Source organism: Rhinolophus hipposideros (genome assembly GCF_964194185.1).
Source record: "Rhinolophus hipposideros genome assembly, chromosome: 2".
NCBI lineage: Eukaryota > Metazoa > Chordata > Mammalia > Chiroptera > Rhinolophidae > Rhinolophus > Rhinolophus hipposideros.
Window position 1 is genome coordinate 65608141 of NC_138048.1, and position 19781 is coordinate 65627921.

The 19781-nt window shown below is 41.4% G+C and overlaps 1 protein-coding gene across 1 annotated transcript in view; it reads right to left on the reverse strand.

The window, feature by feature from the left end:
- Nucleotides 1–4015: 4015 nt before the first annotated feature.
- The window catches only part of USP13 (ubiquitin specific peptidase 13), a 110652-nt gene continuing 94886 nt past the window's right edge, over nt 4016–19781 (reverse strand). Inside the window, exons 20-21 of the mRNA XM_081026168.1 lie at nt 10656–10740; nt 4016–8969 (exon numbers count right to left, since the gene is read on the reverse strand). Coding sequence (XP_080882294.1) covers nt 8834–8969; nt 10656–10740 — 221 coding nt within the window. The 3' untranslated portion in view covers nt 4016–8833. The remainder of the gene's footprint in view (nt 8970–10655; nt 10741–19781) is intronic.

Genomic DNA, 19781 nt, shown 5'->3' on the forward strand with positions numbered 1-19781 from the left:
TGAGCTGAAGCTAACATTCACTGAAACCTACCATGTGCCAGATTCTTAAACCAGATGTTTCTACTCTGCCATTTTAACCCCAGTGGACATCTAGAACCAACCTATGCCTTTACCCTACAAATAATGCATCCAGTCCATAATTAATATCACTGCAAATAATGAACATAATAACAAAAACTGTGCCAGGTGAAAAAAAATGTCTTATAGATTAAAAACTGACTAAAGCTCACATCTAATACTAAAAATTGCAAAAACTGACCCAGGAAAAAGTAAGCTTGAGAAATGTTACCAAGATGAAGACTAAGCCTGCTAAAAGTAAAATTTGCTATTGATTACAAATTGACAAAAGAACAAAATCTTCACAAACTTTAGCTTTGTAAAACTTGGCCTGGGAAAGCTGGACCCAGTGGAAATAATGGCTGCAAAAGGGGGATGCAATAACAAAGGCTATTGGGAACAGGGAAATTTTGATGAGGACCGGATACTAAAAGATAACTCAGCCTGTCCTCATAAAATGTACAGAATTGATACCAATTAAACTAATTTCATTAAAATAGAAAGGAAAATATAAAAGCTTGGAAAGAGTTCAACTAGATAAGTATTTCATACCTCCTCCTCTCTCCTCAAATCCCACGTCTCCCCATACGCCCTCTAAGCGGGCGATCTTGCTTTCTATTTCCCTGAGACAATCAGAACAGGCAGGAGAGAATTCCCAGACTCGGTGGCACTCTATCTTCTCACTGCTGTGTCTAAACAGGTCTCTGCCTCCTCCTGCCCCCATAGACAGGCTTCCCAGACCCGTCTCAAGTCATCTCCGACTTTGGCACCAGGTCCCGTTAAGCCTTCCCCCTCTTAGTTGATTTCAACTACATTCAATTGCTCCCAACAAAAGCTTTGCAGTCAGCCTTAGCTACTCTCATTCCTTCACATCTCATATCCTATCCCTCAGGAAATCCTACTTGGCCTTACCCTCAAGGGGTATCCAAAATCTGAACATCCCTCCTACCCCTACTGCTACCACCTCATCCACCTGAGCCATCATCCTCTCTCACCTTGCTAACCACAGCAGCCCCTACTCCTATCCCTGCCCTCTGTCATCTAAACAATTTTCCTGAAGCTTTGGTCAGATGGGGCCATGGCCCTGCCCAGGACCCTGTCTGTAATGGCCCTCCTCTGCACTCTTCAGTCAAGAGCTTCCAGTGGCGTCCTGGCCTCGGCACTCTGGCCCCTCTTTGATCTCCTCTCCCACTACTCTCCCTTTTCTCCTACCCCTGGTCTCCTGGCTGCTTCTGACAAACTAGCTTTGTTCCCACCCTGAAGCGTCTCCTCCATGTGGTTCCTCTGACAAGCACAGCTTTCCCAAAAGACGTTTGGATGACTCTCATCTCCTTTAAGTCTTCGTTCAAATCTCACCTCCAAACTATGCCTTTCCTGAGTGCCGTATCTACTACAATCTGTACCTCCAGCCCAGCTCTACCTTTTCTTTCTTCCGTTTCACTTAATATCTTTTAACACATTATATAATTTACTTATTTATGTTTAGTATCTGTCGCTCTCTGCTAGAAAATAAACTGGAGGACAGAGATCCTTGTCTACTTCACTGATACATTTAAGAAAAGCAACGCCTAGCATATAGTAGGTGTCCAGTGTTTACTGGATGAACTACACTATATAGGTTAACAAAATTAATTGGCTTAATGGAATTATCTCTAGCAAAATACTTTTGACAAAGCCATCAACGTTGGTATAATTCTGAGTCTTAAAAAAAATGGGTTTAGACTGAAACAAAGGGTCAAAACCTCCACGGAGTCAAAATGCTGTGTATGTATGTGTTAAAATGTGATGTAAAATAGCACAGTAAAAATATCCTGTGTCCATCAGACTGACGGATGCTTTATGTAGCTCAAGTGCTATCATGCCCACTGCACAGATGAGACAGCCTCAGGATATGAGGTGCTTACCAAAGTCATACAGCTAGGGGCAGATGGGGGGCTCAGTTGGTTAGCACACGAGCTCTGGGCAACAGGGTTGCCAGTTCGATTCCCAAATGGGCCAGTGAGCTGCGCCCTCGGCAACTAGATTGAAGACAATGAGCTACAGCTGAGCTGCCATTGAGCTCCCAAGTGGCGGATGGTTCCGTTGGTTGGAGCGCGTGCTCTCAACAAGGTTGCCAGTTCAACTCCCACAAGGGATAGTGGGCTGTGCTCCCTGCAACTAACAATGGAGGCTGGACTTGGAGCTGAGCTGCGCCCTCCACAACTAAGATTGAAAGGACAACTTGACTTGGATGGAGCTGATGGGTCCTGGGAAAACACACTGTTCCCCAATTTAAGAAAAAAACAAAAAACAAACATAAACAAAGTCACATAGCTAGTGTGTGTTGGGAACAGGATGTGAACTCGTCTATATGCCTCTACGCTCGCCCTTATACCTCCTGCCTCCCTATATCACTGATTTCTCCTAGTAGATCTTTAAATAATTGCTTGCATAAGGGTGAAGATAATTCACCATTTTCCTATTAAATTTCCCCATGATGACTGAAGTTAGTCACTGATTCCATCGCAAAGCAGGACTGTAAGTTCAGACAGCACATACACACACTTGGACGCTCCCCCACTGGGCACGACGGGACATAGCAAATGATTGTGAGCAGAGCTGACTTGCCCACATGTGGGGACAGAGTTCCAGAGAACAGTTTCCAGGCTCTCGGCCTCACGTGGAAAAGTGCTGGCTCGGGTAGTAGATGGGCATCAGCTGTGACTAGTTGGCTGTGACCGGCTAGCCATTAGCCACTGATATAACCGCCGTGGCTGAGCTAGCAAGCGCGGATTGCAGTTAGCAAGTGGGGTCGGTTGGCAGAGAAGTGGACGGCAGGTTGCCAATCGTGTGGCTCCTGCTCCCTGTGTCTCCAACCCAGCCTCCAGCGAGAATATAGTGGTATGACTCCCCTATCTATGGCTCCGTGGGTGTGCCTTTTTGGCCTCGCCATATCTCGTGTTCTTATGCGGGGAGCGGGAGCAGACACCCTGCATGACACACCCCCTCATCAAAACATGGTACAACACTGAAGTTGGGCATTTTACTTGGATGTTTAAAATATATAGGTTCATTCTTCTAAAAATCGTAAGCATTAATTGGACATATTTTAAGTACCAATTAGCACAGCCTATATGGTAGGCAAAAGAATGCCGCCCAAAGAGGGCTACATCTTAATCCCTGACACCTGTGAGTATGTTAGCTTACGTAACAAAGGGAACACTGCAGGTGTGATTAACTTAAGGTTCCTGTTATGGGAAGATTACTCTGGACTGTCTGCACGGGCCCATGTGATCCTAAGGGTCCTCACAGGAGGGAGGCAAGAGAGCCAGTCAGAGGTGTGACAATGGAAGCAGACCCAGGAGTGATGCCAGTGCTGTTAGAACGCCATTAACCAAGCAATGCAAACAGCTTCTAGAAGCTGGAAAAGGCATTCAAGGAATGGATGCTTTCCTACAAGCTTCTCTGTTGACACCTTGATTTTAGCCTTATAAGACCCATTTTCAGACTTCTGACCTAATAAATATATGGTTTAAAGTCACTCAGTTTGTGATCATTTGTTATAGCAGCCATAGGAAATTCAGCCTAGAAACGTGGTGTCATGGAAATGCTGAACTCTCTTGATGCAACTATCGCCCATTCTGCTGTACCTGTATTGAGGAAGCCACCAGCAAGCTGAAATCCAGGAAACACAGAAAGGTCTCAGATGACTCCAATATTCAACTTGACATCCAGCAGAGAAAGTGTAAAAGGCAACAGACCCCTCCCTCCTTCTCAGAGGTAACATGTACCATCGCTGATGCCCACTGTTGTTGGGAGCCAGGCAGCTTTGGTGCCCTCACAAAGAAACACTAAAAGGAAACACGATTAGTCACTGCCTCAAGTTACTTATTCCACAGATGAATGAGAACCTGCAAAGGACACAATTTGTTTACTTGGCATTTTGCAAAAGAAAAAAGAAGAGCCATAAAGGGACCTCTGATTGTGAGAATAGCTTTTAATTTTAAAACAATTGAAGCAATAAATCATCCATCTCCCTTTCCATCACAGGCAAATAGTCTCCCAAAACATGTGAGATAATTTAAGCAACAACTGTGATTAGTGCAAAATAAAATGAATACAAACTCTTTCAGGAACCAGCATCGGAACCTGGGCAGGTGGGCACAGGTAACGGGCTCAGCCTCTGCCAACACCAAGAGCAGCGGTGCAATTGGAGCAGCAAGAGTTACACAGTATTTCAACACACCCCGCTCTGAACAGACTGAACAATACCTGGGTAGGGGAAACCACAAGAGAATGTTGCCTAAAGTGAAACAAATATGCCCACACCTTTCCGTGGCTACCATCCTTGGCACCTGGAAGTCGCTTGAAAAATAAGTGCAAAGTTACCAGATTCTAGGAAAAGCTGAAGGAACAGGGCTTGGGGCTCATTTATTTTTATCTTTTAACTTCGGTCTCATACCTACTGGTTTTCTACATAGAAAAACCTTCTGCTTTCTCGAAGGCATTCGGCGCCTCACAGTACTGCTGATTCCAGCAAAAATATCTGTGTTGCTTCTACCGGGATGCTTCAGACAGTTACCTTCCATACCGCAGGCATTTTGCTGCCAACCACAGCATCTAACGCTATAGTCGCTCTGCCCAACAGAAGTACAATGAGAGCCACATGTCTAATTTTAAATCTTTTGGTAAGCACATTAAAAAAAGATAAAAAGGAATAAGTGAAGTTTTTGTAATATCTCTAAAATAGCGTATCTAAAATAGTGTCATTTCAATATGGATTCAATATAATCAATATTGATGAAATATTTTACATTCTTTTTTTTTTTTGGTACCAGGGCTTCAAAATCTGTTTTGTATTTTATGTGCACGGCACAATCTCCATTTGGACAAGCCCAATTTCAAAAGGTCACCAGTCCCATGTGGCTACTTAGACTACTGCAGTGAATAGCGCAGGTCTAGAGAATCTTAATACACACTCAGGATGATTCACTGAGTAGGGAATCTCGCGGCACAGGGTAGGTGATTGTACACACCGACTTACGAGTACAGAAACTTGTTCTGTAACCAAGGATTTCAGACCTAAGGTAAAGGATAGAATCACATTTTATCTGATCCTGTCCCCTTTCTGCCCGTCGTAACCTGCCATCTCCCCACAGATTATGTGATTTAGTAACCGTGATGCCTACAAGATGAAAAGACATCTTTCTGTGATAGACAATTTTCTCAGCACTTATTTGGGGAGCATAGCTTATTTGGGGAGCATTTCTTATTCAACCTGACTTTGAATAAGAAAAAGTTCTATAACAGTTCTATAAAGTTCTATAAATGACAGACTTAGCTGAAGGTAGGTCAGAGGTTTGTCAGCACAGGGGTGCGTTTTAAATAGATTTTTTTGTTTGTTTTTGAGGGGGATGGATTGGGAAGTGGAGAGCTTCAAGAGAGGAGGAAATGTGGTCATTACCAAAGAAGGTAATTTTCCCAACAAAGTCTGAACAGAATTCAGGGTGGGGACACTAAAAATGAGACAGGTTCTAAACTGGGGTATATGAGCTGTATCAAATCAAAACCGTAACACCTAACCTCTGTGTGATCCCTCACCTCTCACATGTCTGACCCCAGTAGTAACCATAGGAAAATAAAAATAGAATGACTGTTAGGGCAGCAAGGGACTTCTGAGCTTATCTGGTCTAACCCACTCATTGTAAAGAAAAAGGCGCACAGAGGTAAAACAACTGGGCCCCATCACACTTAGAGCTGGAGTCAGGCTGAAAACCCAGAGGCTCTCACTATGAACTGCAAATGAAGCTCCGTCCAGTTCACGTCAAGGGACTAACGGATGTTGGGAGCAAGCGGCTTGCGCCGGATGTCCTGCAGCCCAAAGTGAGCACAGGGCAGGGCAGGCACATTCTCTTGTAGGTGGGAGAAAACAGCCAAGACAACCCAACATACTGAAGCAACAGTGAGGTAAAATGGCATTAAAACGTGATTCTCCCAATAGTCCTTTCTGCATACTTATTTCCCCTTTAAAAAAAAATCCCAATTTGAACCAAACTGGATTTCTGATTAGCTATATGGGCATTTGGATCAACTGACAAAATAAAAACTTTGATACATTGTATTTTCCAAAGACACATTCATTGGGATTTTACACAAATGGATATCAAAAGATATTTACAGGAAAAAGTGCTCTCTTTTACAATACACCCACACCCAGTAAGAATTTCAAAATTATACCACCACACTTCACACAGGGGACTCCTAACAGGCTGATAATCAGCTGACAAAAATCCACACATTATTCTAGTATTCAGTCGCAAATAATCTCGTCCACATACGCGTGTAAAATTAAGCAGTATGTTCCAGACTTTTATTCCAGGGAAACCTACTTTGTATATATTAAGGAAAACATATAAATACATTTTTAAGCAAGAAAGAAACTCATTATTTGATCCAGTTTTTCCCCAATTCTCCATCTGAAATAAAGAATAGCACATATACAAAACTTTGCATTATAGAAATAGCCCTTTGTTTTGTGAGGCAGAAAAAGAAAGGTGGCCATATTACACTTTTTTACAATATGTTTAGGCATCAAAAGGGCTAAATTTATTTTTCTACTTAATTAAATATTGTATAGCCTATAATTATATTGATTTTACACCATTCATTTTGTAAAGTTTTATTATAAAATTTTTATTTTGCTCAAAATACACATGCTATCTTTGTGCACATGTCAATCCAAATCCCCAATCACCCCCTAACCCCCTCCCCCCAAAAAAAGGCCTTCACTTTGCAGTAGCATTGAAAACCAGTCATTTTTGATTTGGAGTCATTATTCTGTGATACTCAGCCCTAATGAGACTAGATTTTGTAAGGCTGCTCAGCGTGGGGATTTCTACAGGAATCAGGGACTCGTGTGACAGAGTGGGGCTGCATTAGGATGTCCGAGTCAGTATTAAAAGGTGACACCAGTGGGCCGAGTTTAGTAGAGAATTACTGCACCATGAGCTCCCTCCTTATGCCCATCTCATTTGTTCCCAACCTGAAAACATCAGATGAGAGAGGGAGGGAGCACTCTACTAGTCTCCCCCCATGGCACACCGCCTGCTACTCTGGAAAGGTTCATCACATCAAATCTCACCATGTCCTCCAAGCACAGTGGGAAAGAGAGCAGGTGTGGTCACACCATTGTGCAGACAAGGAAAGTGGGGCACAGGGAGGATGAGGGACTTGCCCAGCGAGGAGCCGCACCCAGGTGTCCGGGCTGCATCCTGGGCTCCGACACCCTCACTCACACTGTGTCACTGATCTGGGAGACAGGCTCCACCATAACCAGAATCCTGGTGGTTCCCGACTCGCTGTGCATAATCCATCATCTGTGCTGTATTTCACCCAACTGGTTCTACATTATTTTCCTACAGTTTCTAGAAAGATGCCTCTTACCAATCAAATGCATGGTAAGCAGACAGCAGCAAAGCCTTTTTCATTTGACCGAATCATCTGAAATAGAAACTCCAGAATTGGTACAGAGCAATAGGAAAAGTCTAAAGCACTAACATTCCACTTTTTCATCACATTTGAAACTCTGATCTAATTCCAGGTTGCCACTAAAATGCTGAAATACCAAATGGAAATGATGGTCTTTCATAATGTCATATAAAGTTTCTTTGCATCTGAAATCCTTCAAGCGCCCAAGATCACACATTGTTGGTCACAGTAGCAGAGAAGCAGTGAAGAAGGCAAGTCAGAAGGTGATTAGCAAAGAAAGGGCAGAGATGAGACTCTGGCCCCAGAAACACAGAAATGGAGCTAGGAAAAGATGAGAAAATTACAGACAAATTTGGGGCACTTAATGTGATTCCAAGGAGTTTTCATGTGTTATGTTAAGAAGCTATCAGCTATTTTAACTGAAAACATACACTATACCTTAGGGGGAAGGATTGCTGAGAAAGAAAATTCATCTGCTTTTGGCAAAGAATAATACTGTGCCCCTGTGGGCATCTGGCATTACACCACCAATGTCACAAGCCCAAGTGAATTCTTGACAGCACTTAAAGGGACAACTCAGCCCTTTATAGGCCTGAAAATCTAAGTGGGGAACTAATTTCTTAAACTGTTCCTGAGTTATAGTTTCTTTAAAATATTTACTTGCTTTTGCCAGCTATGCTGAATGTCAACTATCTTAACCTTTAAAAACCAACCGTCACAGATTTCCTCATTAACTTATAAAGGTCTCAACACTCTCGGTCTCATTCTCACACACATTCGCACAATCGCATTCTAAATTTTGATATGATTAAATTAAAAATATCTTCCATTGCAAATGCTCTAATCTATTATACATGGATGGGTCAGAAATTATCATGTGTAATGAAAAACTTATGTCACAAATAAAGCCCAACCCAGTTACTGACTTTCGATATGAAACAAAAGTGGGCTTTTCATTGATTGTGGGTGAGGCCATACGAATGGCCCCAATACTTGGTTTCTCTGGAGGCAAAATAGAGGGCTGGGGGCACATTCATGTTTTTGATGTGTCAGTGCAGATCCCCCACCAGCGACAGGAATACTTTTTTTTTTAATCATCCTCTCCTTGAACATTTATAAAAAGAAAAACTATCTACAGTCGTGTATCTTCACTAATAGAAATTTCTTCCCAGATCTATTTCAGAAGGCGTCAAATGATGTTCTTTAAATAAACTATAAATACCCCATGTATTCCTTCATGTTGGGCTGTCCCAGCTTCTTACTTTTTCCTTTTTTTGTGGGTTTTTTTTTGTTTTGTTTTTTTGGCAAATTAAAAAGGCGTATGGCTTCTCGCCATTTGTCTGTCTGAGGTGTAGCTTGGTATCCTGCGGTAAAAGTACATGTAGCCCAGGTCTTTGGGGGGCCTTTCTGAGGCACAGACCTTGTGGTCGTTGTAGATCACCCATCTGAAAACAAAAAACAGAAACATTTGATGGATTTACGTCAGTTCCAGGAAACTTTACCAAAAAAAAGTTACTGCACCGTACTTCAAAGAATCAAGATGTTTTAAGATAACCAAACTCAAGTTTGTCGTATAAAAAGGAACAGAAAGGTGGTGGGAAATTACAATTGTTTTTTGTTTTGCTTTTATTCTCAAGCTCAATCAAAAAGCAGTTACTAAAAGAACCTCCAAACATTTTTAAACTCTTCGACCTCATAATTCTGTTTGCAGAAATCTCTAGCCTCAGAAATTGAATCAAAGGATTATGTACAATGGTGTTCATTTCAGTGTTAGGTATAAAACTAATTCAAAATCAGAAGTAAATAGCCGTACAGTGAACTATTCTGCAACTATTGAAATGTCTTCAAAGAATATTTGGTGAAGTGAGAAAATAATCACTATGTAATATGTAATGAAAAAAAGCAGTTTACAAAATTCTATGTACTGTGTACATAATTTAAGCTTTTAGAAAAGTTACAAATACATCTGTATATTTATATGTAGTATGTGTATACAGACATACACACCCTCTCCCAATGAAAATAATAAAACAAAGAGAAATATATCAAAATATAGATGATGGTTATCTCTAGGTTTCCAGATGATATATTTTTATATGTTTTTATACTTTACCAATTCCATGTAATGACTTTTATTGCTTTCTAAATTATAAACTATTTCTCTAAGTATTTTTAAAGGAACTATCATGCTTGGTAATAAAAAGAATTCACTTGTGCTAATTATTTTATTAATCACGTGAAGACAATGCTAAAAGATACATCAGAAAGGAACACAGTCAAGTGCTAGGTGAGAACTAATCACGCCTGCAGCACGAGGCCAGGGGTGAGAGGTCAACATCCTACAGGAAAGGCCACGGTTACATGTTTCTGCAGTGTCCAAGTGGCCCGAACACGGCCTCGAGCAGGAGTGTCAACACATAGGCAGCTCAGTGGGGAGCTGAAGGAAGAGAAACCAGTGGGCCCTGTGGGGATTCGGGCCAGGGAGAAGGTTCTGAAGAGAGCAGCAGCCTTACATCTCCTATCTCCTATCTCTCTCATTCACAATTCACCACACACCTAACAATTCTACTTACGAAACCAAGAAACCTACTGCAAGTGCAGTAATGCAAAACACTGGATGTTCAGGGTTGCCAGGTAAAACACAGGATACCCAGTCAAATTTGAATATCAGGTAAGCAATGAGTAATTCTTAGTATAAGTATGTATGTCCTGTGCAATATTTGAGACACAATCATACTAAAAAAATTATCCATTGTTTATCTGTAACTCAAATGTAATAGAGCATCCAGGTTTTCTTGTTTTGTTGGCTACACCTGGCAAGGTTATGGAAGTTCCAAATAGCACATATATGCTGCTGCAGGATGCATCTTTATTTGGGGAAGTCAACTTGGTTTGATGGTTGAGAGTGGCTTTGAATACCAGCTCTGACACAGCTACTTACTAGCTAAGAGCAAGCTGTTCAGCCTCCGTAAGCGTTAGTGTTTGATGTGTAAAATAGCTTTAAGAATATATCCTACAAGACCAGTGTAAGAACCAAAGGAGATAATACACGAAGCACCTAGCAGAGTGCCTGGCACACAGTAGGCATTCAATAAAACACAGAAATCACTTACTGTCTAAAGAAGACTCACCTTCCTTCCTTTTTGATGTGGCAAACATAATGGCCACTCATTGTAGATGTTCCCATGTGACTGATGAATGCAAATAATTCGTACACTATGAAAGATGAAAAAGCTCAGTTATAAGTCAGCATTTCTAGAAATCAACAGCACTTCTGATCAAAACTGAAAGCCGACAATCGTGTCAATCCAGCGACTGTTTAGATTGAAAGACAAAATCTATTTACCTTGCTATGCCGAAAGTGACACCAAACTCAACCTATGAATTCACAAGGCAGGACATAAACAATCAAAGTACAGTGGACATTAAATTCATATCTGGAAGGGTCTAATAATCGCATGGCCCCGTCTGGCGGCCGAGTTCGCAGGTCTTGGCTCTATCACCTCCATGGGGTCGGAGAAGGTGTTACATTTCTCAGAGATGAAAAATCCACCCACTCCACAAGGTTGTATGAGGCGTAAATAAGCAATTCAGACGAAAATACCATACAAATGTCAGGATTCTGAGGAAGACAGCAGATGGCTGTTATCATTCATAGAAAGGGATAATGCTTCATAATATACTTCTTGTGATTTCTGACTTGCTCCTGATTATAAACTATATGGGACTAAAAGTCAGGCTTCAAGGAGATATACAGCCTCTTAGAAAGTGAGATTGATGTGTATCCTCTAACAAGTACTTCTTGCCATATAGGACAGTATTCTGTACCACCAAATTCATGTTGAATGAATTTCAGCTCACGTTCGCCTGGTCAAACCTAGACCTACACAACACAAAGTGGGTTCCATGGACTAGTACCAGTCCACTCTGCAAACTGGTACAGATTGCGACAAGATAGGTTCCGGAATTGAGTAAGTGTTTATAAACCTTGATAATAATTTGAGAATAATAGACATGTCTGTTGAATCTAGTAAGTAAAAAAAGGGGATTGCATATTCATTTTTCTAATAATCTTCATCGCATTTTCCAAAGTATTGGCCTAGACAGACTCTTCCCCTTCCCCCTACCTCTCCCATTCATTCTCTCTCTTGCTGTTCACCTGTCTCCCACCTACTCGGCTGTGAATCCGCAGTCCTCATCTTACTCGCCCTTCAGCACACCACACGGTGCTGATCACCTCTGCCTCAAATATCTGCCCCCCAGGACATGACTCTCTAAGCGGTCCAGTTGCCTTATTGGCTTCTCCTCATCTCCACGACCTTTGAACTTTGTTGTCCTGGGGCTTCCACCTCAGACCTTTAGTTTCTCTTTCCTGACTCTCTCTCTCTCTCTTTCTCTCTCTGGGTAATCTCATCCAGTCTGATGTCATTAAATGGAATTATTTTCTTAATTTCCAGGATGTTCATTGCTAATATATAGAAATACAAATGAATTTTGTACATTGATCTTGTTTCCCATGACCTTGCTGAACCCATTTGTTAGTTCTAACAGTTTTTAGTGGATTCCTTAGGATTTTCTACATACAAAATCACGTCATCTGCAAATAGAGACAGTTTTACTTTTTCCTTTGCTAATATGCCTTTTCTTTCTTTTTGTTCCCTGACCGCCTTGGCTAGAACTATAACCTCCTGGTACAATTCTAAGAGTGCACGTCCTAATCTTGTTCCTGATCTTAAGGGATAATGTTAGCTGTAGGGTGTTTTGTAGATGCCCTTTCCGAGGTTGAGGAAGTTCCCTTTCATTCCTAGTCTGTTGAGCATTCTCCCCTCAGCCACATATATCACACTCAATGGCAGTTCCATTCTTCCAATAACTCAGGACAAAAGCTTGACCTCACTTTCACACACCCAATTCATCCGCGAATCCTGTCAGCACTTCCTTCAGAATACACCCAGAATTCAACCACATCTCATCACATCCATTAGTGACCCCTGATCCAAGTCATCGGCATCTCTTGTCTGAATTTTTAAAATGACTTCCTGACTGGGCTCCCTGCTTCCTCCCTTGCCCCCTACCGACTATTCTCAGTATGGCTGTCAGAGTGGCTTTTAATGGAATTCAAATTGTGGTTATTACTGTCAAAAACCCTCCAGTGGTGCCCTTTATCTCAGAGTACAACCGTTCTCCTCCAGTGGCCATGAGGTCCCCCCACCTCCTCCCATGCACCCCCTCATTTGACTCCAGCTACTCGGGCCTCCTGGCTACTCCTCCAACAATCCAGCATGCTCTGGCCTTCAAACCTTTATATTTATTGTTCCCTCTATCTGAAACTCTTTTTTCAGATGTCATATGACTCATCCCTCACTTCGTCCAGGTCTGATATCAAATGTCATGTCAGAGGCCCTCCTTCCTGAACCACATTATAAAAGAGCAACTTTCCCTTCCACTCCCACCACCACCCCTGATCTTGCTTTGCTGTTGTTCATATAGCATGGAGTCACACCTACCATGTCACATACTTATATGTGCATTTATTTATTGTCTATCTCCTTTTATTCCAGGCTAAAATACAGAGCCATAATAACAAGAAGGTTTCTATTTTGTTTACTGAAATATTCCAGGCATAGAAAACAGAGTCTAGTATGCAGAAGACACTAAGTATTTATTGAATGTATAAATAAATGAGTGAATGAAGGAATGACTCCCTTCACTCCATTTCCTCACTTGTTCTTATATCATCTTATATTGTATCTGTTTTTATAAACCACCCACCAAAGCATAAATTGGAGTGTAAATTAGTGAAATAATTATTTAAAAGAGAAATGAATCAGAGGAGATTGCCTTTCCTACCATTAACTAGCTACCACAACTGACAACCAAAAAAATCCCAGGTTTGAAACCAAAAACCAGACAAAACCAATTGTGAATGGCAATCACTTTGGCACTTATTTTTTGAAATAGTGAATGAGGGACCCGACCCTACTCTGCCCTCCCTTTTGTCTACTAACACAAATAACTCACCCCTACCCCAGTAAGCAAGAGAGGGTATGGGCTGTTTCTTGACCCTGATCAGTTTTTAAAGCTCTTTTGGAATAATAATTCTTTATCAAATTACAAATTTTTAGTTAGAGAGATTCTGGTCTCCCAAAATGCAGCTGTTGTCTTTGAATTTTCACAAAATAAAGAGAAGTCAAAGTACCCCAATCAAGCTCCCCCTCCAAGGAACTGTCTTCCAAAACAGTGACTTAAATAATTGATCAGAGTATTTAAATGGACACTTCCCACTATAAACCAGGGTCACATCAGTGAATCATTGTTCAGATACTAAAACAAATAAGAGAAAAGAATAAATCCATACACCCAATATACCCAAACATGGCATTAAGCCCCCAAAAGCATTTTTCCCCTCTTTGGTTAAAAGCAATTCACATGTATATTCAGAATCATAAAAAATAAATTAAAGAAAAAAGATTAGCATACATCTTACTCCTACAATTAAAATTAACCATGTTTATCAAAATAAGCATCTACCCTATGCATTATTCAAGACCTCCTGCCAGAAACTAAGAGTGAAAGAAAGACTCTCTCTCAACACATTTGAAAACACTCATCAGGTAAGAAATCTCAATTAAGATTGGTTTCCAGAGATAAAGTCAGGGTGAATAAACCCGAGAGGGAAAGCTGCTGCTGATTCTTCTCCAAGTTCCCAGAGGTCTCCTTCTCAAAAAACATCATCATTGCACATACTCCCCCAAAACGTACACACCTCTTTTTATGTAGATAAAAAAGGTAGTATGAGGCAAGGTAAACCATTTTTAAAATATTGGCTTTCAACAGAGAAACTTCCAGAATATACTGGAGAAGCTGGACAAAACTGCCTCAGTCACTACGTCCACCATCTGGTGACCAGTGTCCCTCTAAACAGCCAGAATTAAACTAGCATCCTTCCTCCCTACTTACCTCCCCCCAAAAAAACTTGTCCTTTTTGAACTTAGGAAAATGTTTCCAACTTTAGTAATATGAAGAATTTTTTAATATCAAAATTTTACCACCAACACCCCCACCCAACATTACAGCGATTGTACTGATTTTATTCTTTGAGCAAGTACTGTCAGAAAAGGTATATGAAATGTGGAAAGTAGGACAAGTGGGCAGCATGCCCGCTTATGTCATATCGAGGAATGGCCACCCAAGGATTAGCTAGGGTGGGACCAGCATACTACAATGACCTATAGGCTAAATCCAGCCCACAGCCAAGGAGGAAGGGAAGGAGGAGGGAAACTAAAATACAGATGACACGTGTTATGACCCACAAATCCTAAAACATTTACTATCTGGTAAAAGAAAAAAAAAAGGTTTGCTGGCCCTAAACTAGTGGAATGAACTCAGTTCATCTCACTGCTTATTACCAATTAAAGGTCCCAGCTTTAGTGAAGTTACCTGTTAACTTGTAGTTTTTTGTCTAGTAAAGATGAAAAAAAAATTCTGTCCAGTGGAACATACACAACCTCAAGGATATATGGTCCTGATAGACACCAATTTTATATCTAACTCAGCAATCAAACTATCTTTAAATATCCTAGCTTCTCAGATGCTTTTGAATCAGTAATAACCACTAACGGCTTCCCTCATTAGTGAATCAAGGACCAACTAGTATGTGTTCGGTTTACATGTACCTGAAAGTGATGATTTCACCTTTTGAAAATCCTAGTTCCAGCCTCTTCAATAAATGGTGCTGGGAGAATTGGAAAGCCACGTGCAAAAGAATGAAACTGGACTGCTATCTGTCACCATGTACCAAAATTAATTCAAAATGGATCAAAGACTTAAGCATAAGACCTGACACAATAAACTGCATAAGAAAACTTATGTTGTGGTATATATACACAATGGAATATTATTCGGCGTTAAGGAAAGATGATATAGGAACATTTGTGACAACATGGATGGATCTTGAGAGTATAATGCTAAGCGAAATAAGTCAGACAGAAAAAGCAGAGAACCCTATGATTTCACTGATATGTGGTATATAAATCAAAAACAAGACAAACAAATGAGAAACAAAAACTCATAGACACAGACAATAGTTTAGTGGTTACCAGAGGGTAAAGGGGGTGAGGGGAGGGAGATGAGGGTAAGGGGGATCAAATATATGATGATGGAAGGAGAACTGACTCTGGGTGGTGAACACACAATGGGATTTATAGTTGATGTAATACAGAATTGTACACCTGAAATTATGTAATTTCATTAATAATTGTCACCCCAATAAATAAATTTAAATTAAAAAAAAAGAAAACTTATGGACCTTGGGTTCAAAGAGCATATTATGAATTTGACTCCAAAGGCAAGGGAAGTAAAAGCTGAAATAAATGAATGGGGCTATATCAAACTTAAAAGCTTCTGCACAGCAAAAGAAACCATCGACAAAATAAAAGGCAACCAACTGAATGGGAGAAGATTTTGGCAATTAGTGCCTCCGATAAGGGGCTAATATCCAAAATATACAAGGAACTCATGCAACTCAACAAAAAAAAAACCAAACAACCCAATTGAAAAATAGGCAGACGACCTGAAGAGACATTTCTCCAAAGAGAACAGACAAATGGCAAATAGACATATGAAAAAATGCTCAACATCACTAATCATCAGAGAAATGCAAATAAAAACCACGAGATATCACCTCACCCCAGTTAGAAGGGCTATCATCAACAAGACAAATAGTAACAAGTATTGAAGAGGCTGTGAAAAAAAAGGAACCCTCATACACTGTTGGTGGGAATGCAGACTGGCGCAGCCGCTATGGAAGACAGTGTGGAGGTTCCTCAAAAAATTACGGAATAGAATTACCATATGACCCAGCAATCCCTCTCCTGGGTATCTACCAAAAAAATCTGAAAACATTTATCCATAAAGACACGTGTGCTCCAATGTTCATTGCAGCTTTATTTACGGTGGCCAAGACATGGAAACAACCAAAATGTCCTTCGATAGATGAATGGATAAAGAAGCTGTATATATACACAATGGAATATTATTCGGTGGTAAGAAAAGATGAAACAGGACCATTTGTGACAACATGGATGGAACTTGAGAGTATGATGCTAAGCGAAATAAGTCAGACAGAAAAAGCAGAGAACCCTATGATTTCACTGATATGTGGTATAGAAACCAAAAACAACAAAAGAACAAGACAAACAAATGAGAAACAAAAACTCATAGACACAGACAATAGTTTAGTGGTTACCAGAGGGTAAGGGAGGAGGGAGGTGGTAGATGAGGGTAAAGGGGATCAAATATATGGTGATGGAAGGAGAACTGACTCTGGGTGGTGAACACACAATGGGATTTATAGATGATGTAATACAGAATTGTACACCTGAAATCTATGTAGCTTTACTAACAATTGTCATCCCAATAAACTTTAATTAAAAAAAAAGAAAAAAAAAAGAAAAAGAAAATCATAGTTCAACAATACATAGTGACCAAAAGCAACTCTACACTCAGGAGTGCAGTTAAATTTATATTTTAGAAACCACTGCAGCCACTACACATATTTGAAAACCAGCAGTATTCTCAAGGGTTAGACACCTTAATCAGTCTACAAGAGAGTGCTCAAAATACAGAAACACCAAAAAGACTCCCCGAAATAACCACGAAGACCCCAGCAGCTCTGCAGCCCTCTGGTGAGAAACCCAAATTGAGTTTTCCAACTGAATCTTCCTAACTTGAACAAGTTATTTCCTTACCCATCCCTAACTCCTTCTGTACAACAAAGGGGAAAATATCATCCCCACTTCACTAAAATTTGACTCACAAACACCCTACATCTACAAGTAATTTCTACCCCCAACAGTTTGATTTAGAAAACTTCTCAGTTCCCAAAAAGAAAGAGGATTTGGGGAAATCAGTGACAGCTTAAGGCAGCTGACAACATGGACAGACTCTTAAAGGATCTATAAATTGCCTTCCCAGCCCCAGCCGGCTCAAAATTACCAATCCCTCTTGACATCTCTTCTTTATACTGCCTAAGACTCCAACTAGCAAATAATTCCCTCTGAACTTAACAGTTCTCAGTCATTTATATTTTAATATAAATTAGTGTATTCCACCAAGTAGTTTTTTCTTGACTTCCAATAGCACCACTGCGAAGGAGGGGGGGAACAAACAAACAGGAATTACAAACAGGTGTTGGAGTGGGATGAGCTCAGACGCATTAAGTAAGTGTGTGTGGCTTTCAAGTGGACCCCTGGTGCTTAGCTCCCCTGTGTGGCTGCACTCCTGCTGTCCAGATCCTTTTCAGCTGCCCAGCACGTTGGGAGCCTCACCATTATGTAAACGAAATGTCTCTCTGCACCCCTTGCTGGAAAATCTCAGCTGCAGCAGAAGATGTCTGAACCATTCTGGCGATGAGGCTGAAGGGGCCAGGCAGGCTTTGAGTAATCATAGCCTAATCTCCTTGTAATTACATTGGCAATCAGTGAGTTCTTTTTTTAAAAAAAAATTAAACTGTCATTAAATGCAACACAGAAACAGAAATGGTTTTGCAAACGGCAGAAGCCCAGATAGGTCAGACTGAAGGCCTGATTTCCCACTGTTTTGAAATTTTTAAAAATGCAACGGAGAGTTAGGCGCTAGCCCTAAAATGCTGATAAATAGTGCCTTCTGAAAAATAGACTCCTGCCTCCATTCCAATATAGAAAATCTTAAGTAAGATGACTCCACAGGGGATAAAGGAGGAAGTGCACAGGCTTCAAAATCAGACAGATCTAAATTCCAAGCTGGTTCTACCACCAGAAGCCACTCACCTTGTGGGAGCCACCGTCTCCTCATCGGAACACCCTGCTATAAGGCGTAGAGGACGCGGTGGATAAAGTCCAGCTACTATTTCACCAAGTGTTAGTAGCACTAACCTTTGTAAGCAAATGAGATAACATTTAAATAAAAGAGTTTTATGCAATGACATTACTTCCTCATACAAAAAGATGGTAATTGTGATTTTTAATTAACATTGTCCCTAAAGAAAGAATTTGATACAAGTGCTTCTTTAATCCCTGTCCTTGTAATAATTAGTTTTCCAATTGTGGGGACAGAGCCAGGAGTGCAGTTTCCAGGCTCTCGGCCTCACGTGGAAAAGTGGTCACTCAGGTAGTAAATGGGCATCAACTGTGATTGGATGGCCGTGAGCTGTGGCTGGTTGGCTGTCAGCTGTAACCTGTGAGCCATTGGCCACTAATAGGACTGCTGTGGCTACGCTAGCAGCAAATGGGGGCTAGCAAGAAGATGGTGGCTGAGCTAGCAAGCGCGGATTGCAGTTAGCGGGGCCTTTTGAAGCAAGGTCTCTGGGCGTCAAAACACCCTCCCAAGATGCGCGACTGGGCCTCGCATCTATGGGACGTCTTGAGAATCCTGAATGAGAGACCACAGAAGGGAAGGCCCGCACCAGTAGAAGCTCTGCTACATCGAACGGCCGCTCCCATTCAATTACAAGTTACTACAAATGAGACTGTTAAAGCCAGGCTACGGCAGGAATGGAAACATTTTGCTGCCAGCACCCACATGCTTGAAATCAGGGGAATGCCAGCAATGGATCCAAAAGCCCCCACTGTCGATGGTTGGGCCTGATAGCACCATGGGGGACTGGTTTGATTCATGATTTGCAAGTGACGCCAAGGGTGGTGGCCGAGTGTCCACCACAAGTGACTGTAGTATACGGAGGTCCCGATACCGGGATGATTTTGCGGGGAAACTTTGTGCTCTCACTATGACCTATTATAGGGTCCCCTGTTCTGTTACATGTTGAAACTACGCAAGGGATCCCAAGCACTGCCATAAAAGTCTGGTCCCACAAACCGGGAAAGGTGTCAGTGGCAGTGACCCGCCTTTCCCAGGACAAAAAGCTAGCATGTATCCTCCCAGATGGAAGGGATTTGCCATTGTTGGTTCCTAAGACTACTGTTTCTTTCCGTCCGTAGGTGCCTGTAGGCTAATATGGCACAGGGACCCTCGCGGAAGATGCTTGTCACGTAGATTGTGAGGCAAGACTCTATAAGGGTAGAGTGTGGGGACAGAGCCAGGAGTGCAGTTTCCAAGCTCTCACCCTCACGTGGAAAAGTGCTGGCTCAGGTAGTAAATGGCCATCAACTGTGATTGGATGGCCATCAGCTATGGCTAGTTGGCCGTCATCTGTAACCAGTGAGCCATTGGCCACTAATATAACTGCTGTGGCTACACTAGCAGCAAATGGGGGCTAGCAA